This window comes from Serinus canaria, chromosome 27 (genome assembly GCF_022539315.1).
Source record: "Serinus canaria isolate serCan28SL12 chromosome 27, serCan2020, whole genome shotgun sequence".
Taxonomy (NCBI): domain Eukaryota; kingdom Metazoa; phylum Chordata; class Aves; order Passeriformes; family Fringillidae; genus Serinus; species Serinus canaria.
The window spans coordinates 2382309-2399226 of NC_066340.1; the positions used below are offsets into that span (position 1 = coordinate 2382309).

At 55.5% G+C, this 16918-nt stretch overlaps 1 protein-coding gene across 4 annotated transcripts in view; it reads right to left on the bottom strand.

Moving 5' to 3' along the window:
• ZNF385C (zinc finger protein 385C) overlaps positions 1-16918 on the bottom strand; it is a 63332-nt gene that overhangs the window by 26063 nt on the left and 20351 nt on the right. For 2 of the 4 annotated variants that reach the window (XM_050985604.1, XM_050985603.1), the window contains exon 2: positions 16254-16502. The exons of 1 other annotated variant lie outside the window; for it this stretch is intronic. In XM_050985604.1, coding sequence (XP_050841561.1) covers positions 16254-16502 — 249 coding nt within the window. Of the gene's footprint in view, positions 1-5062; positions 5146-16253; positions 16503-16918 lie in introns of those variants that run through there. One more of the 4 variants, XM_050985605.1, reaches the window with a different exon arrangement.

Genomic DNA, 16918 nt, shown 5'->3' on the forward strand with positions numbered 1-16918 from the left:
ATCTAAAAGAAGCTGAACAGAAGAGACCAAACCCAGCCATATTACCCCCCCAAAAAATGTTTAAATCCCCGAGTCTAAAGATATTTATGAGATTTTGTTTCCATCCCTGCTCTAAGCCAGTCAGGCTCGGGGAAATGACGCACGCTGTTCCCGCAGGGAAGCGGAGGTGCTGGTGTTCCCAGAGCTGCTGACCCCAGGGAGCCCATCCCTGCTCAGCCCCCATCACAGGGCACGGGCTAGGAAAAACCCAGCACCATGCTCACCCTCTGCACCCAAACCCCAGCTGTGCCAGCCCCCAAAAATGAACGGGGAGCGTGCAGGGGAGGGAGGACTCACGGAGCTGCCCGGCTGCATCCCTCGCACCCCTCCCGCAGGTGGTGACAGCTCGGTTCAGTCCCTGCCGTGAGTGCTGGAGGGGGAAGGCTGCGAGGAGCCGCTGTCTCATGTGGGAGAGAGCACCCGGCACGGTGTCAGCTCAGCCAAATTAAAAATACTCCTGCAGCCCCCGGGCTGGTGCCTGGACGGGCGGATCTGGCAGGGACATGGACAGCAGGATGTGCAGGCGCTGGAAGGGACGTGGGGAGGAGATGTTCCCATGCAGAGAAGGGGATGGGACACACACTGGGGGACCCCGGCGTTTCCCAGCTCTCCTGCACAGCTCAGGGTACCCAGGGGGCTGCTCCTCCTCTGCTGGGGCTGCCCTTCCAGCACTGCTGTGGGCACAAAGACTGGCTCCAGCACGCTCAGGTCCTTGTGCAGGGGCTTGGATGGGCAGTGGGCATGGGTAGGGAACCACGGGGTGTTACTGGAGAAGAAGCCCCCCAGTTTGGTGACATGGGACCCCCACACACACACCCCATAGGCACTGCCAGCTTGCAGGATGTAGCCTCGTGCCTCCTTCCTCTGCACAGCTTTGTCACAACCTTCAGCTGTGTGACTGCAGCTGGCAGGGAACAAGCCTTGAAATAAACTCAGATGACATTCCTGCAAACTCTGGACATGGCCACAACAGGATTACTGAGCTGGGCAGGGGAAGGGGGGTGAACATGCTCATCTCTCCCCGCTGGCGACCCCAGCTCTGGGCTGAGGCTCCTCTGAGCAGCAGCTGAGAAGGGCAAAGCCCTTTTGTCAAGGAGCAGAAGCAGGGACAGGGTGATCTCGCTCCCTGGGCTTCCTCCAGTCCATGCACCTGGTCCTTGGCAGGCAGCTAGGCTGCATCTTTCTCCCCAGGAGCTACAGGGAACCTCATCCCACAGCACTGATATCAAAACCAGCTGCTGAAGAGCAAAACTGGATCTCAGTCCTGCTCTGTCGAGCATCTTTTCCTCCCTTGCCCACAAACATTGAGCCCAACTCGCTTTGGATTTTAATTCCCAGTGCTCCCCAGTCGCCAGGTAATGATCTGAAAAAGCAGCATTTAGGGATGCCTCCCCCAGCAGAGACCCCAGTCAGCTCAGTGTCCCCTGTGTCACAGCCAGCCGTGCTGCCAGGCCATGGCAGCCCAGCCAAGACCCCACCAACCTCTGCCACAGGGGCTCAGGAGGGATTTGGGCTCATCCTGACTGGAGGCAGCAGAAGGGAGGTGGCAAACACTGAACCCTGATCTGGGCTCCCCTGCCCACCCCTCTCTGGGTGGTGGGGGGGAGGCCAGGGTTCTCCTGAGAGAGGGAGAGCTCAGGAGTGCACCAGAGCCCCCCATCAGTTCAGCTTTTATTCTGGACACTGTTTAAATTGTAAAAATTGCAGCCAAGTCCAATTCATTACAGCTGAGGAACGGCTGACAGAAATGAAAAGGGAGAAAAGCTCCTCAGATTGATGCTTTCTCACCATTCCAGTGAAATAACCAATTTGGAACAAATTAGGGGCTCCCGTCTCCACCAGCCTTTTGAATTGCCTCCAAGCCAACGCACATTTTTCATAGTGCAGCGTTTCTTCCATTAGCAGTGAAAATTAATGATTTCTATTATTGAAGCACCTGAAGGCAGGTGCCTCCCTCACACAGCTGGAGCTGGGCTGGCACCAAGCCCCCAGAGAGCCAAGACCCAAGAGAAGACAGCCAGGTTCAGAGAGGGTAAGGGACACGGCCAGGAAGGTCAGTGGCAGAGCCAGGCTCCAGCCCATGGCCATCCCTGCTGGGCTGTTCCCTCCTAGCAGTGCCATCCCAGGCATGCCAGAGCACACAGACCACTGTGGTGACACTCAAAGCACTGCATGTGACAGTGTCACAGCTGTCCCCAAAACCCCCCTAAGCAGTGAAACCACGTGAGCTTCATCCAGTCCCAGCTTTGCTTGGGTAGGGGGAAAAGGGGAATTGCCCCAAGGGTGAAACTCAGACTTCAGAAGGGCAAGCCCTGGGGCACCAAGAGGGTTTTCAAACCCCAATCCACTCACATATTTCCCCTCCCAAGTTTTAGAGAGACCAAAGCCCTTTGCCTCCCCTCTGCCTTCAGCATTATTCCCTGAGCACAGCTTCCCAGCAGCTGAAGCACACAACCACGGCTGCCCCATGGCCAGGATGGTCCTGCCTAGGGTTTGGGACACACGTCAGTCCTTATTTTTTACTTAGATTTTTATTTCCTACCTCTAGTATTTCATTGTAATTTCCGCCACTCCTACCCAGGCCATGCTAATAGAATCACTCTGGAGCAGAGTGGGAGCAGCCAGCCCACTCCTTCCAACATCCCGCTCAGGAAAGGCAAAAAAAAAAAAGCAATCTGCTAAATCCCCAGCCCCTGCAGTCATGACAAGCTCAGGGACATCAGGTGGGTGCTGAAACAAACCATCAAAGCCTCAGTGCCACCAGCACCTGCCAGGAGCATCGGCACTGAGAAACTTCAAAAAAAAAAGTTCACATTTGCTCAAAATACTTGTTAGCAGTTCATGGCTGCAGCAAGGTGAGGCATAATTAAAAATGGACTGAAGAGATTTGTGAATTCTATCTCGGCTGGAGATGCAGTGATATTTTTTAGCCCACATCATCCTGGAGGTCAAGATTAGATGACAGCTTGTTCTAAAAATACTCTGAAGGGGAAGCTGAGGCTGTTGGAGGAGGTCAGAGCCCCCCGTGCCCCCCTGCCAGTGTTGCTCAGGGTTGAAACCAAGGGACAGATGTGTCCCCCCAAGACATTGCTTGGAGCAAGCCCCAGTAATAAAAACAACTGCTGCATTTACAGGGAAATCTACCCAAAACAAGCACAGGGAAAGCTCAATCCCACCATCTGCCAAAGGAGCCCCAAAGCCAAACCCAGTAGCTCAGTGGGGCCAGGCTCCCCACACTGTCACCCCCAGAGGTCCTGAGAGGGCTGGAATCACCATGAAAGCACAATGTTCTTCCCCCTGGGGCAACGTGGTCCTGGCACGGGCAACATCAGTGAGCCCAAGACACTGCAGGGTCAAAATTGAAGCTTTAGTGGGCATTTAATATTTCCTCCATATCTGAGGCCACAGAGTGAAAAGCAAGCTCTGGAGTTGGACTTCAGTTTGTCTTTTAAGCCTGCTTTGCCTGACAAGTACTCCAGATAAATATCCCGAGTAGTGTTACACGTTCCAGAGAGACAGGGAAAGACATTTCAGAGAGAAGATTGTGTTTCAAACTATTAGAAAAATTAAATTGATCCACGGGACTCAGCTGGGGCCAGCTTGATCCATGGGAGACAGGCACCCCAACACGAGCACCTGATTGATGTGCCAGGCTAACAACATCCATGTTCCTGGCTTGGTTGCCCTTGGGCAAGCACAAGGAAATGTTGCCAGAGGAAAGAGTGCAGGGCAGCCTGCAGACGTGCCCGTGCCGACACAGATGTGCACAGCACACACACACAGATGTGGCACTGCTGCCCACGGGGACGTGCCAGCCCCATCCCTGCCAGCAGCCAGGGGCCACGCTCCCTCGCCAGCCCCTTCTGCAGAGTTAACACTGACAACAACAAAACCACTAAAATTACCAGCCCCGAAACCACAGGAACCAAGAACAGCATCACGTTCTGCTCGCTGCCGCTGCTCCAAGCCTGGCCACGGAGCTCCACCTGCCCCTGGCCACCCTCACAAGGACACTGCTGGTCACTCTCCCCCAGCCTCACATCACACAAACAGCATCGAACAAACGTTTGTGTCGCAGGTGCAGCAGAAACACAAGTTGAAGCTGACACCCAGACAAAGAGCAAGGGCAAAATCCAGCCCCGTCAGCACACAACCTTTTCCCTCCTCTTTTTGCAGCCCTGGGAAAAATCAATAAGATGCAGTGAGTCAAACTCAGCTTGAAGCCCGTAAGTAATTAGGATTAGCAGGCTGGGAGCCGAGGGAACAGGCTGCCTGTGTGCTGGGCGGGGAGGGACCATTTTGTGGGTGTAGGGTACAGCCTCAGCTGATGCAAATCACACGAGCAGCGCTTTAACGGGGTTTTCAGGCAGAACGGCAATAAGGAACGGGAACGACATCGTTTGCTTAGAAACAAAATAAAAATCTCATGAGGATAATTTGGGGTGCAAAGCCGTACTAAGAACAGGATGGGGACCCCACAGGTGAATCAGTAGTTGAGTTTGATGCCGAGCCCATTCCCAGCCCCTCACTCTGAGCCTGGACTCGAGTACCGCTTATTCCCCGGGTTCCTTCCCACAGTAAATAACCCACCTCAATCTTTCACTATTTAGAGTTAAGATAGTGGCCAAAATCGCAAAGTAGAGAAGAAATCCCCCCCCCACACACACAGTCTCCGCCGAGCTACCAGCAGAGAATAAGACCCAATTCGGTGTTTTTCTGTCCATGAAGAACAGCTCGGACGCCGAAAAGTGCCCTTTCCTCCAGCCCAAGGAACACGGCAGAAGACGGGAGCGCTCAAATCGGGGCTGTTCAGGGAGCGGCAACCCCGGGACAGCGGCGAGGCGACCCCCGGCCCCCTCCCCTCGAACCCCACTGACCCCCCGAGCTCCGCGGCTGCCCCGGTCCCGCTGCACCCCCGAGCAGCGACAGGCAGATGAAGGAGCGATGGAGAGGAGAGAGATGGAGGGCGACGGGGAGAGAGAGAGAGAGAGATGAGGCTGCGGGAAAGTTGCGTTTCACCCACCTAGAAGCATTTTGGATGCGGCTGCGTCGCCTCCGCGCTGCTGGTGCCTCCCGCTCGCCGGGCAGAGCTGCGGGCAGGGCCGGGCGGGCGCAGCCCCGCTCCCGCCGCCCCTCGCCCCGCGTCCGGCCCCGCCTCGGCCCCGCGGGGGGAGAGGCTGCCGGAGGTGCCGGGTATCAGCGTGGAAATGGGCGGGGGGACCGAGCGCTCCCCCTCCCCGCACAGCCGCCCCCGCGCCGGGGCTGCCCGAACCCCGAAACTTGGGGCGAGGGGAGGGAACGGCTCCGCGGCACCCCCGGGGCTCTCGGAGAGTCCTCTCAGGTGACTGCTTTGGGGTGAAATGTCCTTGTGGGGTCGGGGAGGGGACACTCAGCGGCAGTCACCCACCACGACCCCCGGAGAGGCTCGCTGGCAGCAGGGACCGTGTCCCTGCCTGGTGACAGCGGCCGCGGGTCCCTGCTCGTTCAGTCCCAGCCTGAGTGCTGGAAGGGTCAGACCCAACCCTTGAGGGGGGTGACACGAGTGGACACGGGCAGCCTGGCCCGGGTGGGGTGCTCATCTCAGCCCCCCGTGACTGAGGTGCTCAGCCCCCCATGATTGAGGTGCTCATCTCAGCCCCCCATGATTGAGGTGCTCATCTGACTCTCCCATGACTGGGGTGTTCATCTCAGCCCCCCATTATTGAGGGGCTCATCTCAGCCCCCCATGATTGAGGTGCTCATCTGACTCTCCCATGACTGGGGTGTTCATCTCAGCCCCCGGTGATTGGGGTTTTCCTGCCGGCTGCCCTCCCCATCAGTTCCTCAGCAAGGACTGTTGCTGTTTTGCTCCTCATGGCAGCACCTGCTCTGCGCTGATTTTTGGCTTCTTCTCGGGAGGTGAGGCTCATGACTTGCTTACATTGCTGCCCTTTAAACAGAGAAATGAAAAACCTGCTTGTGAAAAGGGGAAACAACACCTCCCCTGCCTCTCTGGATGGGAGACAAGAACAAGGAAGGAATTAAATATTTTTCTCAAGTCAAACAATACAAGGAGTTGGGCAGAAACCACTGGGCCATACACAGAGGGAAAATGAACCTTTTAAACCATGAGATGCCCGAGTCCCTTCCCATGTGCCACAGCCAGACTGGGCACTTTTGGGGTAAATTACTGAATTTTGGTGCACTGAAAAGCACTAAAGCCATCAGGACCCCTCTGAGTGCTGCTGCAGGGCCAGGGCACACCATGGTTCTCTCTCCCAGACTTCTCCCTGGCTCGGCTGGCACCGGGGCAGCACTGGCAGCGCCCCGGGCAGGGTGTTGCTGTCAGGGTCGTTAACAGCAGCAGTAAGTTTAGCCGGGGCACTCGCTAATCCGGGATTGACAGCTGGCCCCGCACGCCTGGCCCGGCCCCCCGCAGGCTATTTAAACCCCATATTAATTTGTTTAATGTCATCAGGGGTTTGGTGTTACTGCGAGCAGTGTCGAGGAGAGGGAGCTGGAAATGTAAAGACTGGGAGGAGCAGGGGGCTCCTCCATCCCAGAACGATGCTGTTCTCCTTTCGCAGGGATAACCACAAGCCATGGGCAAGTTTGGCATCTCCTGACCTCCAGCCCCTCTGGACTGATGTACAGCCCTGATCCCTGCTCCATCCTCCATTTGCCCTGACCATCTCCTTCAGTTCTGCCCAGCAATTCCCCCAATAAATCCTCTCCCAGCTGTGGTTCATGCTGCATTATCCCAGCCAGGCCAGCAGGTCCTGGCCGGCATCGCCACGGCTCAAAGGGCTGGAGCTGGAGTGACACGGAGGGCTGGAACGGGGTGTGGGATGCTGCGCTTTGTGGCCGAGCCTTTGAGGCCAGCTGGAGCTGAGGCTAATTGCAGGTGCTGATTACAGCCCTGGCCATTAACGCCTCCGGCTCTCCCAGCCCAGCCCAGCCCAGCGCAGCACTGGAATTTCCCAGCTCGGCACTGTGGGTCCCTCCGGTGCATAACTTGCTATATTTGTCCATATTTGTCCATAAGTTGCTATATTTGTACCCCAGCGCTGCTGTAGGGCAGCAGCACAAACCCTCCCCCAGGGTCCAGACCCACATCCCCCTCCCAGTGGTGCTGCCAGCTGCCCCCCATCCCAAGGAGCAAAGCCCGAGGCTGCAGCTCCCCACAACCTCCTCTGTGGGAGGAAGCTGCTGGAGAATCTACCCCGGAGTGGCTGAGAAGAGGGCCCAGGGGTTGTGTCAAAAAGTTCCTGTGGGAGGCCCTAAAAAAACCCCAGAGCCAGCACGGGTCAGGTGCCACAGCCCCTGGTGGTCACCACTTTCCAGCACAGGTTGATGTCCACGTGTGGGACACTGGTGGCTGAGCACCCCAAGAGTGTGGGGATGGAACCAGAGGGTTTCTTGTGAAACGGCCCCAGGCTCAGCCCTCAGCCTGCAGCTCATCACACCCACCCCGGGAGAGGCAAATCCCAAACATGCATTAAGCCGGGCTTGCTTGGGCAGGTCTGCTCAAATCCTGCCTGTGGCTTAAAGCACGAGGGAGGGCAGGGAGAAGGGGAGGCTGCTCGGGCTCAGCTGTGCCACCAATGTCACCAATTCACAGGGTTCTTTGTGACAACAGACTCCAGCAACCACAACAGAGGGATTACTCTGAACCCTACAAAGGGCAGAGTTAAATTCTTTGCTGGCTGAGGGGTGCCCAGGGCGGGCTCTTCCCAACCTTAGACTGCAGAGGCAGCCTGGCAAATAGTGACCAGAACTGGGCAATGAACACATCAATTAAAGGATCAGGGAGACAAGGATAAAAGCCCAGCCAGAACTGCTCCCCTGCCCAATCTGCTGAGCCTTCCAGAGCCTTTCTGGCTTTGTTCACCAAGGGTTTAGGGTATAATTTGGGGGTGAAAGACGCCAGATAGGATCAGGAGTGATACACCTGGAGGATGTGTATCAGTTTTCTTCTGCTCTGTAACCTGAGCCCCCTCAGAAGCAGAAGGCTCAGGCTGAAGCAGCCGCTGGCGGTTCATCCCTGCCGGCCCAGGAAGGCAGGCTGACCTTTCAGTTTGCTCAGGATTAAAGTAACATTTTTTAAGGGCTGAATCCTCCTCCCCCCGAGGGGCTTCCCACACAAAGAGAATGGGGTTTGTGGCTCACAGCCCCCCTGATAAACAGAGACTTGCCAAACTGCTGAGTTCATTGTGCCCACCCAGATAATGTTTTTTATTAATCCCCAGTTTTTTAATGAATTCTTCCTGCAGATTTCTGCTTTTATGAAGAGCAAACCTGGGAGCTTTGTGTCAGTGGAGTCTGGCAGCCCTGGGGGACACACACCCCCAGCTCTGACCCCCAAGGATGAGCCAAGGTGGGCAGGGCTTTGGTGGTGGAATGATGCCTCCCACCTTCATCATCTTTCCCAGGGAGATAGCTAATTACAAAGGCATCCAGGACACGTCTGTGAGTAGGGTGGAGAAACTGGATGACCTAGAAATATTTAATTATCAAGAAAAGGGGTGGAAATTTCACCTGGAAATAGTTTCAGAGAGAGAGAGAGAGAGTAAGATTTTCCATCTAACTCAGGAGGGCCCTCCTGGAAGGGACAGGGCAGAGGGCTCCACCTTGCCACCACCCTTTGGTTCCCCCCCAGCCCAATGCAGATTTCCTGGGGGGCCACAGGGCTCATATGGAGTTTGGCATGGAACCAACTACCCAAAATCTTCTGGGTGCTTAATTAGCCGGGGGTGATGCTGTCTCTGGCCTTGCCCAGCAGGTTCCTGCTTAGCTTTGGCCCCTCAGGAGCTGCTGGTGCCCAGGGAGCTCATCTGGGCAAACACTCTGGTGCCACAGCTCAGACCACATTGAGACACTCTGGCTGGCACAGCAACAGCCAGATAAATAAAACTGTTCCTTGTAAATCTGTGGCTGCAGAAAATACCAAAGGTGAGCTGGAGCAGTGTTGTGGGCAAGCTGTCCAAAAGCAGTGATAACTCAGGGGCATGAAAAGGGAAGGGAACTGAATCTGAGGTGAGCAGGCAGTGCCTGCAGGCTGAGACAGCTCTGCTCCAACAGCTCTGACAACTCCAACAGCTCCACTTCACATGCTCCAACAGCAGAGCTGGGGGCAGCCCAGGGAGGCTGCAGGGAAAGACCACAGTCCTTGTGCTGGAAGGACACACAGCTACCAACACCAGTCCCTCACAGCCAGCTCATCCAGAGCTCTGCAGCACTCTGCTCCCAGCATCACCAGGAGCAGAGAGCAGGGCCCTGGATCCCCTGGATCCCCAATCCCAAGTTGTGGACATGGCTCCAAAAGCCAGAATCCCATTTTCTCCCTGTGCACTGACACCACGGGGTTATGGAGAGGAGAGCTCACTCTGGGGAAGAGGCAGAAGCACGACGAGGGGAGATCATCTCTTCAGAGAGAATTTTATATTGCTTACGACTTACTGTCTGGGAACATAAAACAGTCTAAGCAGCCGACCCTAAATCACAGTGACAGCTCTACACTACCCACAACCCCCTGCCTGCCCTCCCCTCCCTTCCCCTCCCCATTCTCCCGGTTCCCAACCCTCGCTCCTCCCGTGTCCCCGGGCGAGCAGCACACGCGTGTGCCCACACACACACACACACACAGACAGAGACACAGCGGGCACGGAGAGGAGCCCGAGGCTGGATGCCGGAGGGGGATGAGCTGCATTTCCATCACTGAGAAGTCCCTTCAGCCCTCCGCAGCCCCCCCCGTTCAGTCCCGGTGCTCTTTGGGACGGCGCCGGGGCACGGGGCGGCCGCGCTGCTCTCGCACGCACAGCCCGGGCACGACCCGCTCCATCCCGCACCTCTAATCCCCAGTGACAGCCGGGGAGGCAGCGGGATGCACTGCGGGATGCAGTAGGATGCTCACACTCTCCTGCTTCCTTTTAATCCTCCCTTCCACTGCTCCAAGTTCCCATTCCCATCTCTGGGCTCATGCTGCCCAAAAAACCTGTTTGTGGCTTTCTCCTCCTGCGTGGTGTGTTGTGCCTTCTCCCTGTGCTGTCAGTGAGGAGCCCTGCCCCACATCTCCTTCATCCCCCTCTTCCTTTGCATCCTGGTCTTTACACATCAAAGACCTGGCTTTATTTCATTCCAAAAGTCCAAATTATTCCCAGAGGCACCACAGTCCTTTTAAAAATAATCAGAATAAATAGATCATGAACAGGAACAAATCTTTTCAAAGTGCTCCCTTCACTCCTGGTAGACCTCGCAGCTCTCTCCTTTCTCTGCTCATGGGTCTGTCTCTGGAGAGAGGACAAAGCCATGACATCTTTGCTGTGCTAACAGCTCCACGTTTGTGGGTGTTCCTTGCATGGGTAAGTCAGGACTTCTTCCCCAGGCTTGCAGATCTGTATCACAACTGGGGTACACGAGAGAGCATCCACTTCTCACTCCACAATGCTCCTCCTCCATTATTTCTTTCTCTATGAAATCAGCAACTTCTCTCCTTGGATCTCCTCTCTCCCCTGTGTCAGAGCAGGACAGAGCTGCCTCCCCCCGAGAACAGCAGAGCCCCCCGGGGGTGCTGGGGTCCCCATGGGGATGTTTAGATAAAGCCCCTTGCATCTGTGATCAGCTAAATAATCATTTAATCCCAAAGATGAGAGAGCATGGTGACAATTTACAGCAGCCCAGTGGCCCCCAAGTGCTCGGGGGCAAAGCCAAGCCCTCTAAAGTGGATCCAGTACCTGGGGTGGCCACAAGAGCCTGACCCTAGAGCATCCCCAGCACCAGGGGACCTCACCCCATCCCAGAGACCTCACCCCTGCTCAGAGCTGCTGATGGAGCTCTGGAGAAGGCTCCTTCAGGCTCAGAGCTCTCTCAGGACAGGGACCAGCAGGTCCAAGTTGGGACACGCTCACAGTTTAGCTGCTGCTTTGACCATTTCTTTCCCCTGCTTAAAACAAATGCCAGGTTTCCTCTTCCAAATCTGCTGAGCTGATGCTACATGGGAAATTGTGAAATATTCCATGGCTATGTGTTCCTCGTTGCTCTTAATCCACTTCTAATTAATGTCACGCGTGTGGCAGCCCTGAGCTGAGTGGCCCTGAAACACTCACTGAGGCAACTTGACAGCAAACCCACTGGAAGCAAGTGACAGCAAAATCCACGATGAAAGAGGAATGGCTCACAACTGCAGGGCTTAAAAATAACACGAGGCAACTTCCTACTGATTTTTTGGGGGGGAAAATCTCCAGTGCCAGCAGCACAGCACAGCCTCTGCCAGCACCACACCCCCACGGCCCAGGCAGCCCCCACCAGCCCACAGAAAGATGATATTTGATTTATATTATCTGATCTTGGTATATTTTGGCTCTATATTTCTCTGTATTTCTTAAGCTGGAGCATCCACCTGAGCACCCAAGCCCCTGCCATGGGAGGCCCCCACCTCCTTCATGCCCCAGCAGCACAAGAAAAGCCCTGCAGCTTCTCTGTAAGAGTTTAAATTTAAAAGATCTTTTTAGAATAAGTGTGTCAGGGTAAAATATCCCTGAAGCTGTGACCAGAGCTGGGGTGCAGAGCCAGAGGTCAGAGTCCTGGTGGGGAAGGCTCCACACCACAAAAACCTTCAAGGCAAAGCTGACCACCAATCAATTCATTTCCTATTTGAAGTTACTGGCTCAATAAAATCAGAGATTAATTATGCTACAGTTATTAATCCACAGAAAGCTGAATAGCTGGGCTTTTCAGAGGGACAGCAAGCTAATGGGGTATTTTCTGAGGATTTAGAAAGGGAGCAGTTTGCTCTGGATCCATGTGCAGGGTCTGGGCTCATGTGCCACCTCTCACATGGCACCCACAGGAGCTGGGGGATTTTTTTGGTAAAAAAAGAGCATTTTATGAAATAGGGCTTTTCTGCCAGCTCCCAGTGGCAGGGGTGAATCCCTCCCCTTCTCAGCCCTCCCAGCTCTGCCCCAGGAGCCTCAGGGGACATCCCTGCACCCCAATGGGAAGGGAGAAGCCTGGAAGTGAGCAGAGGGAAGGAAAATGTACAATTACCCAACTGAGCTTCTTCAAATTATCCCTGATCCCAGCCAGCATCTTTAAGACATGAAAAAGCCATTCTATTTCTCCCACTGAGATTCCAGGTTATTCAAATCTGATCTGAAAAGCTATTTTTGCTCATCTTTGCTCACAGCTGAAGGGAGCAGCCGAGGCCAATGGAGCAGGAGGACTCCGTCTGTTTGTCCTTCATAAATTCACAGAAGCTTCAAATCTGAACCCTGGTGCTGCTTGGGCACGAGGTATTGATCAGCACCTGGCAGATGCAGGGTTTGTCCCAGCCAAATGTTAAATCCCCTTTATGGATCTGCCATTGGGAAGTCTGGGAGAGCCTGATGTGCTGCCAGGGTACCTGGTGATGGACACTGAAGTGGCTCCCATGCCTGCCTGTTCTGCCAAACTTGTCCCAAAAGCAGGAGAACAGCAAATTCATGCAGGAGGAAGCAAGAAAAAACATTTCCTCTGGCATTGCTGGAGCAGATCCTGGCAGCACCAAGGCTGGGAGCTCCATCAAGGGCAGATGTGAGAATGTCCCAGCCCCAGCCTAGCAGTGACATGACTGCTGCACCCCGATTAGTCCCAATTAGACCCTAATCCCACATGTTTGCAAACAATTTAAATCAATACCTCGGGATTATTGCAGACAAAGCCCAGCTGAACATGGCTGAAAGGGACTGGCACTGTTTGCTGGGTAATGAACAGCTGACAGGCTGCCACAGCAGAGAGCAGAGGGGGAAGGAGGAGGGAAAGCAGCTGAGAATTAAGTGCCGGAGCACACAGAGCTGGGTCATGGAAAAGGAACATGGCCCAGGATCAGGGAGCAGCAGCCTGGAGTGGGCTCACACACCCACCAGTGCCATGGTCAGACCCACCAGCTCCCCTCCCTCTGCTGCTCTCCACCCCACGTGCTGCTCTGGGTGGTTTTCAGGAGCTGTTTCTCAGCAGGGCTCTCCCAGAGCAGCCAAGAGCACAACCACAGGCTCCTTGGTCAGTGCAGCAGGTGACAGCCCAGCCTCAGTGCCTCAGGCACTGCCCCCCAGCTCTGCAGGAGCCATTCCAGGGCAGTGGTTCCCTGCCAGCTGCCAAAATCAGGGAGCTGAGACCCCCTGTGAAACCCAAGATAATCCCACCAGCAGCTGCCAGCCCCCTCTGAGTCCCAGAGCAGCCCAGGCTCCCCTGGGGTCCCCATGTCCCTTGCCAGGGGCCCTGCTCAGTGATGCTGAAGCTGTCACAGCGATTTCTCTGCTCATCTCTGCTCCCAAGCACGCATGGACAGACATTTCAGTGCATAACTGGGAAAAGCAGGACCTTTCCCTTTGCAAGGAGCTGTTGTTCCAGGGCTGTGCTGCCGAGGGGGGGGACAGCCCCAGTGTGAGGCAGGGTGACAGCACTGGGCAGGCAGGGAGAGGGTCAGGGTACATAACTCCATGGATTCTGGAGAGGAGGAAGAGCTTGTGATAAAAATCAGCCCCAGGGCACAGCTGCCTCCGGGTGCTTTGGCCCTGCCTTGGCATTTGGGTTGGGGGAGCAGCTCAGCAGCCTCCAAAGCCAAGAGAAGTGGTTTGAGCTGGGGCTTGTGTGAAGCCTCCTGGGCACAGGAGATGCCTGAACAGTGTGTCCTTCCCACAGAGCCTGGCCAAAGGGGTATGAGCTGCTGTCAGCTCAGATTTGCCAGGCAATCCAGAGCCTGGTGCTCCAAAGGAGTGTTCCCACTGCCCGTCAGGGAGGTGGGGGCTGGCAGAGCCCAGAGACAACACCCTGGCAGCAGCATGCACGAGCTGTTCTGTACATCCCATGACTTTTTCAAGACACTGGTGGAAAGGACTTTTGGGGAGAGCAATGGATCAGGGTGTAAGTTTGGAAATGCTCCAGCTCAGCCTGTCCTGTGATGGCAGCCCCAGAGATGATCCAGGATGAGGGGAAGCAGCAGCCCCTTGTCCATGCCCCTGCAGCCCATTTTGGGGTGGCTCAGCTCTTCCTGCTCATTCAGCACCACGCTGTGGTTTGGTTCTCGAGGACTCGGAGAGCAAACTGAGATCACTTGGGCTCCCTGGGAAATCACAGGCAGTAATTAAATCACTCGTGACCCAGTTGGATTAGAACTGGCATCTGCGGCACGAAAACGTCTTTCATCTGTGACCACCCTGTATCTAATCAGCACCCTCACCACGATTCCACACAGGACAGCAAGGATCTGGGGTTTGCCTTGCAAAACTAAAAGCCTAATAAGCAATAATTTGTTTTTCAGTTGGGGGCTTCCTGCCACAGAACTAATTAATTGCAATGACACAATTAGCATGTTTGCCAGCGCTGCTCCTCTGCAGCTTTGCTACACGAGACACCAGCGATCACAGCCTGGGCAGGGAGAACAGATCCCAGGAGCCAGAGGGGAGCAGGGAGACTGAGAGGTGGCTGGGAAGCTGCCTTTGATGTAGCTGTAGGTGTCAGCATGAGGCAGAGACTCCAGCCCAGAGGAACAGCCCATCTTTGTTGATCTCAATTACTGCATTTAATCCACTGTCTTTAACTTCCCAAGCCCCCCCCCAGTGCTGACACGCCTCTGGGGACCTGTGGTTACCATTCCTGTCTGTGTGCTGTGCCAGGCTCAGCCCAGCTGGCCAGGAAGGGGTGACAGCTCCCAGGACTGCAGGCAGATGCATTTTCTCAGCACCCTAAGGTGCAGATCTGGGAAAGGAAGGAGTGTGATGAGGCAGGGCAGGGTTTCCTCAGCACCCCATTGCCCTGCCAGCCCAGGCAGGAGTTTGTCCTGCACTTGTCCTAAGACAGGGCTGGTCCCCTTTGCATTTTGGGGGCTCACATGTGGCATCAAGTGGCACAGGAGTCACATCAGTCAGCTCCCAGCCACCTCAGGAGGCTGGGAAAGGCTCACAGTGACAATGCTGGAAGTGACATTTTTAACCAAAAGTGCAGGGAAAGGTCAGCTCCAGTGGGAACGGGAGGGACAGGGAGGCACAGGGAGCAGCTGCTGCCTGCAGTTTCTCCACACAAGCAGATCAGAGCCCTGCACACACAAGAATGACTGTGCCATGCCTGGCAGAGCAGAGATTGTGGGGCCAGCAGCACGGGGCCCCAGGGGTGCCACACTGGCAGAGGTCAGGGACGGTGCAGAAGCACAAAGAGCAGACTGGCATGCCCCAAGATTCTTTGGCTCAGTAGGAAATGCATCCCTGGACAGCCTCCCATCAGGCCACAACCAGATTGAGGGGAGAAGCTGGAAGCTGCAGGATGGAATTTATGAGGCCCATCCCCATTAAAATAGCTGGCAATATTTCCATCTGTCAGTAATGCTGATGAAGAGACCTGCTCCTTTGCATGTCCCAGGCCTTACCCAAAGAACACCAGCACCAGCCAGGGCAGGATTTGGCACACAGATGACTATTGCCATGCTAGGAATCTATGGCTCAGTCTCTAGTGAGAGCAGGAGCAGGGAACCACTGAATCTTTTAGGTCCCTTCCATCCCAAGGCATTGTGTGATTTCTGTGCAATTCCCTTGGTTTGCTGCTAATGACAATCCCTCAGCCAAAGGCTCAGGCAGAGCAGGTCAGCCACGGTGACAGGGTGACATTTCTGGGCACATTTCCCTGCTTTTGTGCATAAAATCTGCAGCAGCCAGCTGGGCCCAGCCAGGTGAATGCTGGCAGATGGCACAGAGGGCAAGTGAGTCCTTGCCCTTGCAGAAGCTCCTGCCCAGCAGCACGGCACCTGCACGTGGCAGCATCCCTGCACAGCCAACAGGTGAAGGGGCCTCAGCACCGACATCTCAGCAGCATTTTGGATCAAACTCAGCACAGATACAGGAGGAGTGCACAGCAGGAGCCTGGAGGGACACGGGCAGGCTGCAAAGCAGCATCCTGTATTCCAACACCTGACAGCCTTGGGCACGCATGTCCCTGCCGCACAAACCATCTACAGAGCTCAAGGAGACACCCACAAAGACAGAGCAGCAACAGCCACGCTGTTGCAGATGGACAGACCCACATCTGTCCATCCCTCTGCTGGGCAGTTTGGCCTCTTGGGCCCCAAAACCTCTTGAGCACGGAAAGCCCTGCACTTCCAGCAAGTGACAAAACCAAGCGCCTCCAAAGTTTCCACGAGCCCAACGGAGCAGCTGTGCCAGAGCAAGGGCAGCCTTTGGGCAACCTTGACCTGCTGGGTGGGCTCCTACCTTGGGCTGCTGGTATCTTCCCCTTGTTTAGCTGCTTGAGGCGCTTCTGGTGGGACTTGCCGTTGTAGTGGATCTGCGCCTGGGCAGCTGAGTTGAGCTGGATATTGCAGACCTCGCAAAGAGTGAACGACTGCTGCTTCTTCTCCCTCTTCATGCGCTGCTCGGGCTGGCTGGGGGGGCAGCTGGCCTCCTCCACCAGCTGCACTGCGCCCTCGGGGCTGTGGGATGGGCTCAGGGGGCGCTTCATGCCTGCGGGAGGAAGGACAGACCCACTGTGAGGACAGAGGGACAGGAACGGCTGCCAGCAAGTGGCGCCGTGTGGGGCACAAGTGGTTCATACTGGGAGCAGCTGGGAGCACACTGGGGTCATCTCTGGATCATACTGGGAGGGACTGGATTAGCACTGGGGGTGTCTGAGAGTGGCTGGAAACACACCATGCACATCATCCCCCGTACTGGGGGGACTGGGAGCAACTGGGAGCACATGGCATCATACTGGGACTGACTGGCTTGATCTAGCTGGAGGCAACTGGGACCATACTGGCAGAGATTGGAAGTAACTGGGATTACACTGGGACCACACTGGGAGTGCTGGCATGTGACAAGGATCATACTGGAGCTTACTGGGCTCATATTGGGGTTGAAAGGGAGCAACTGGGACATCA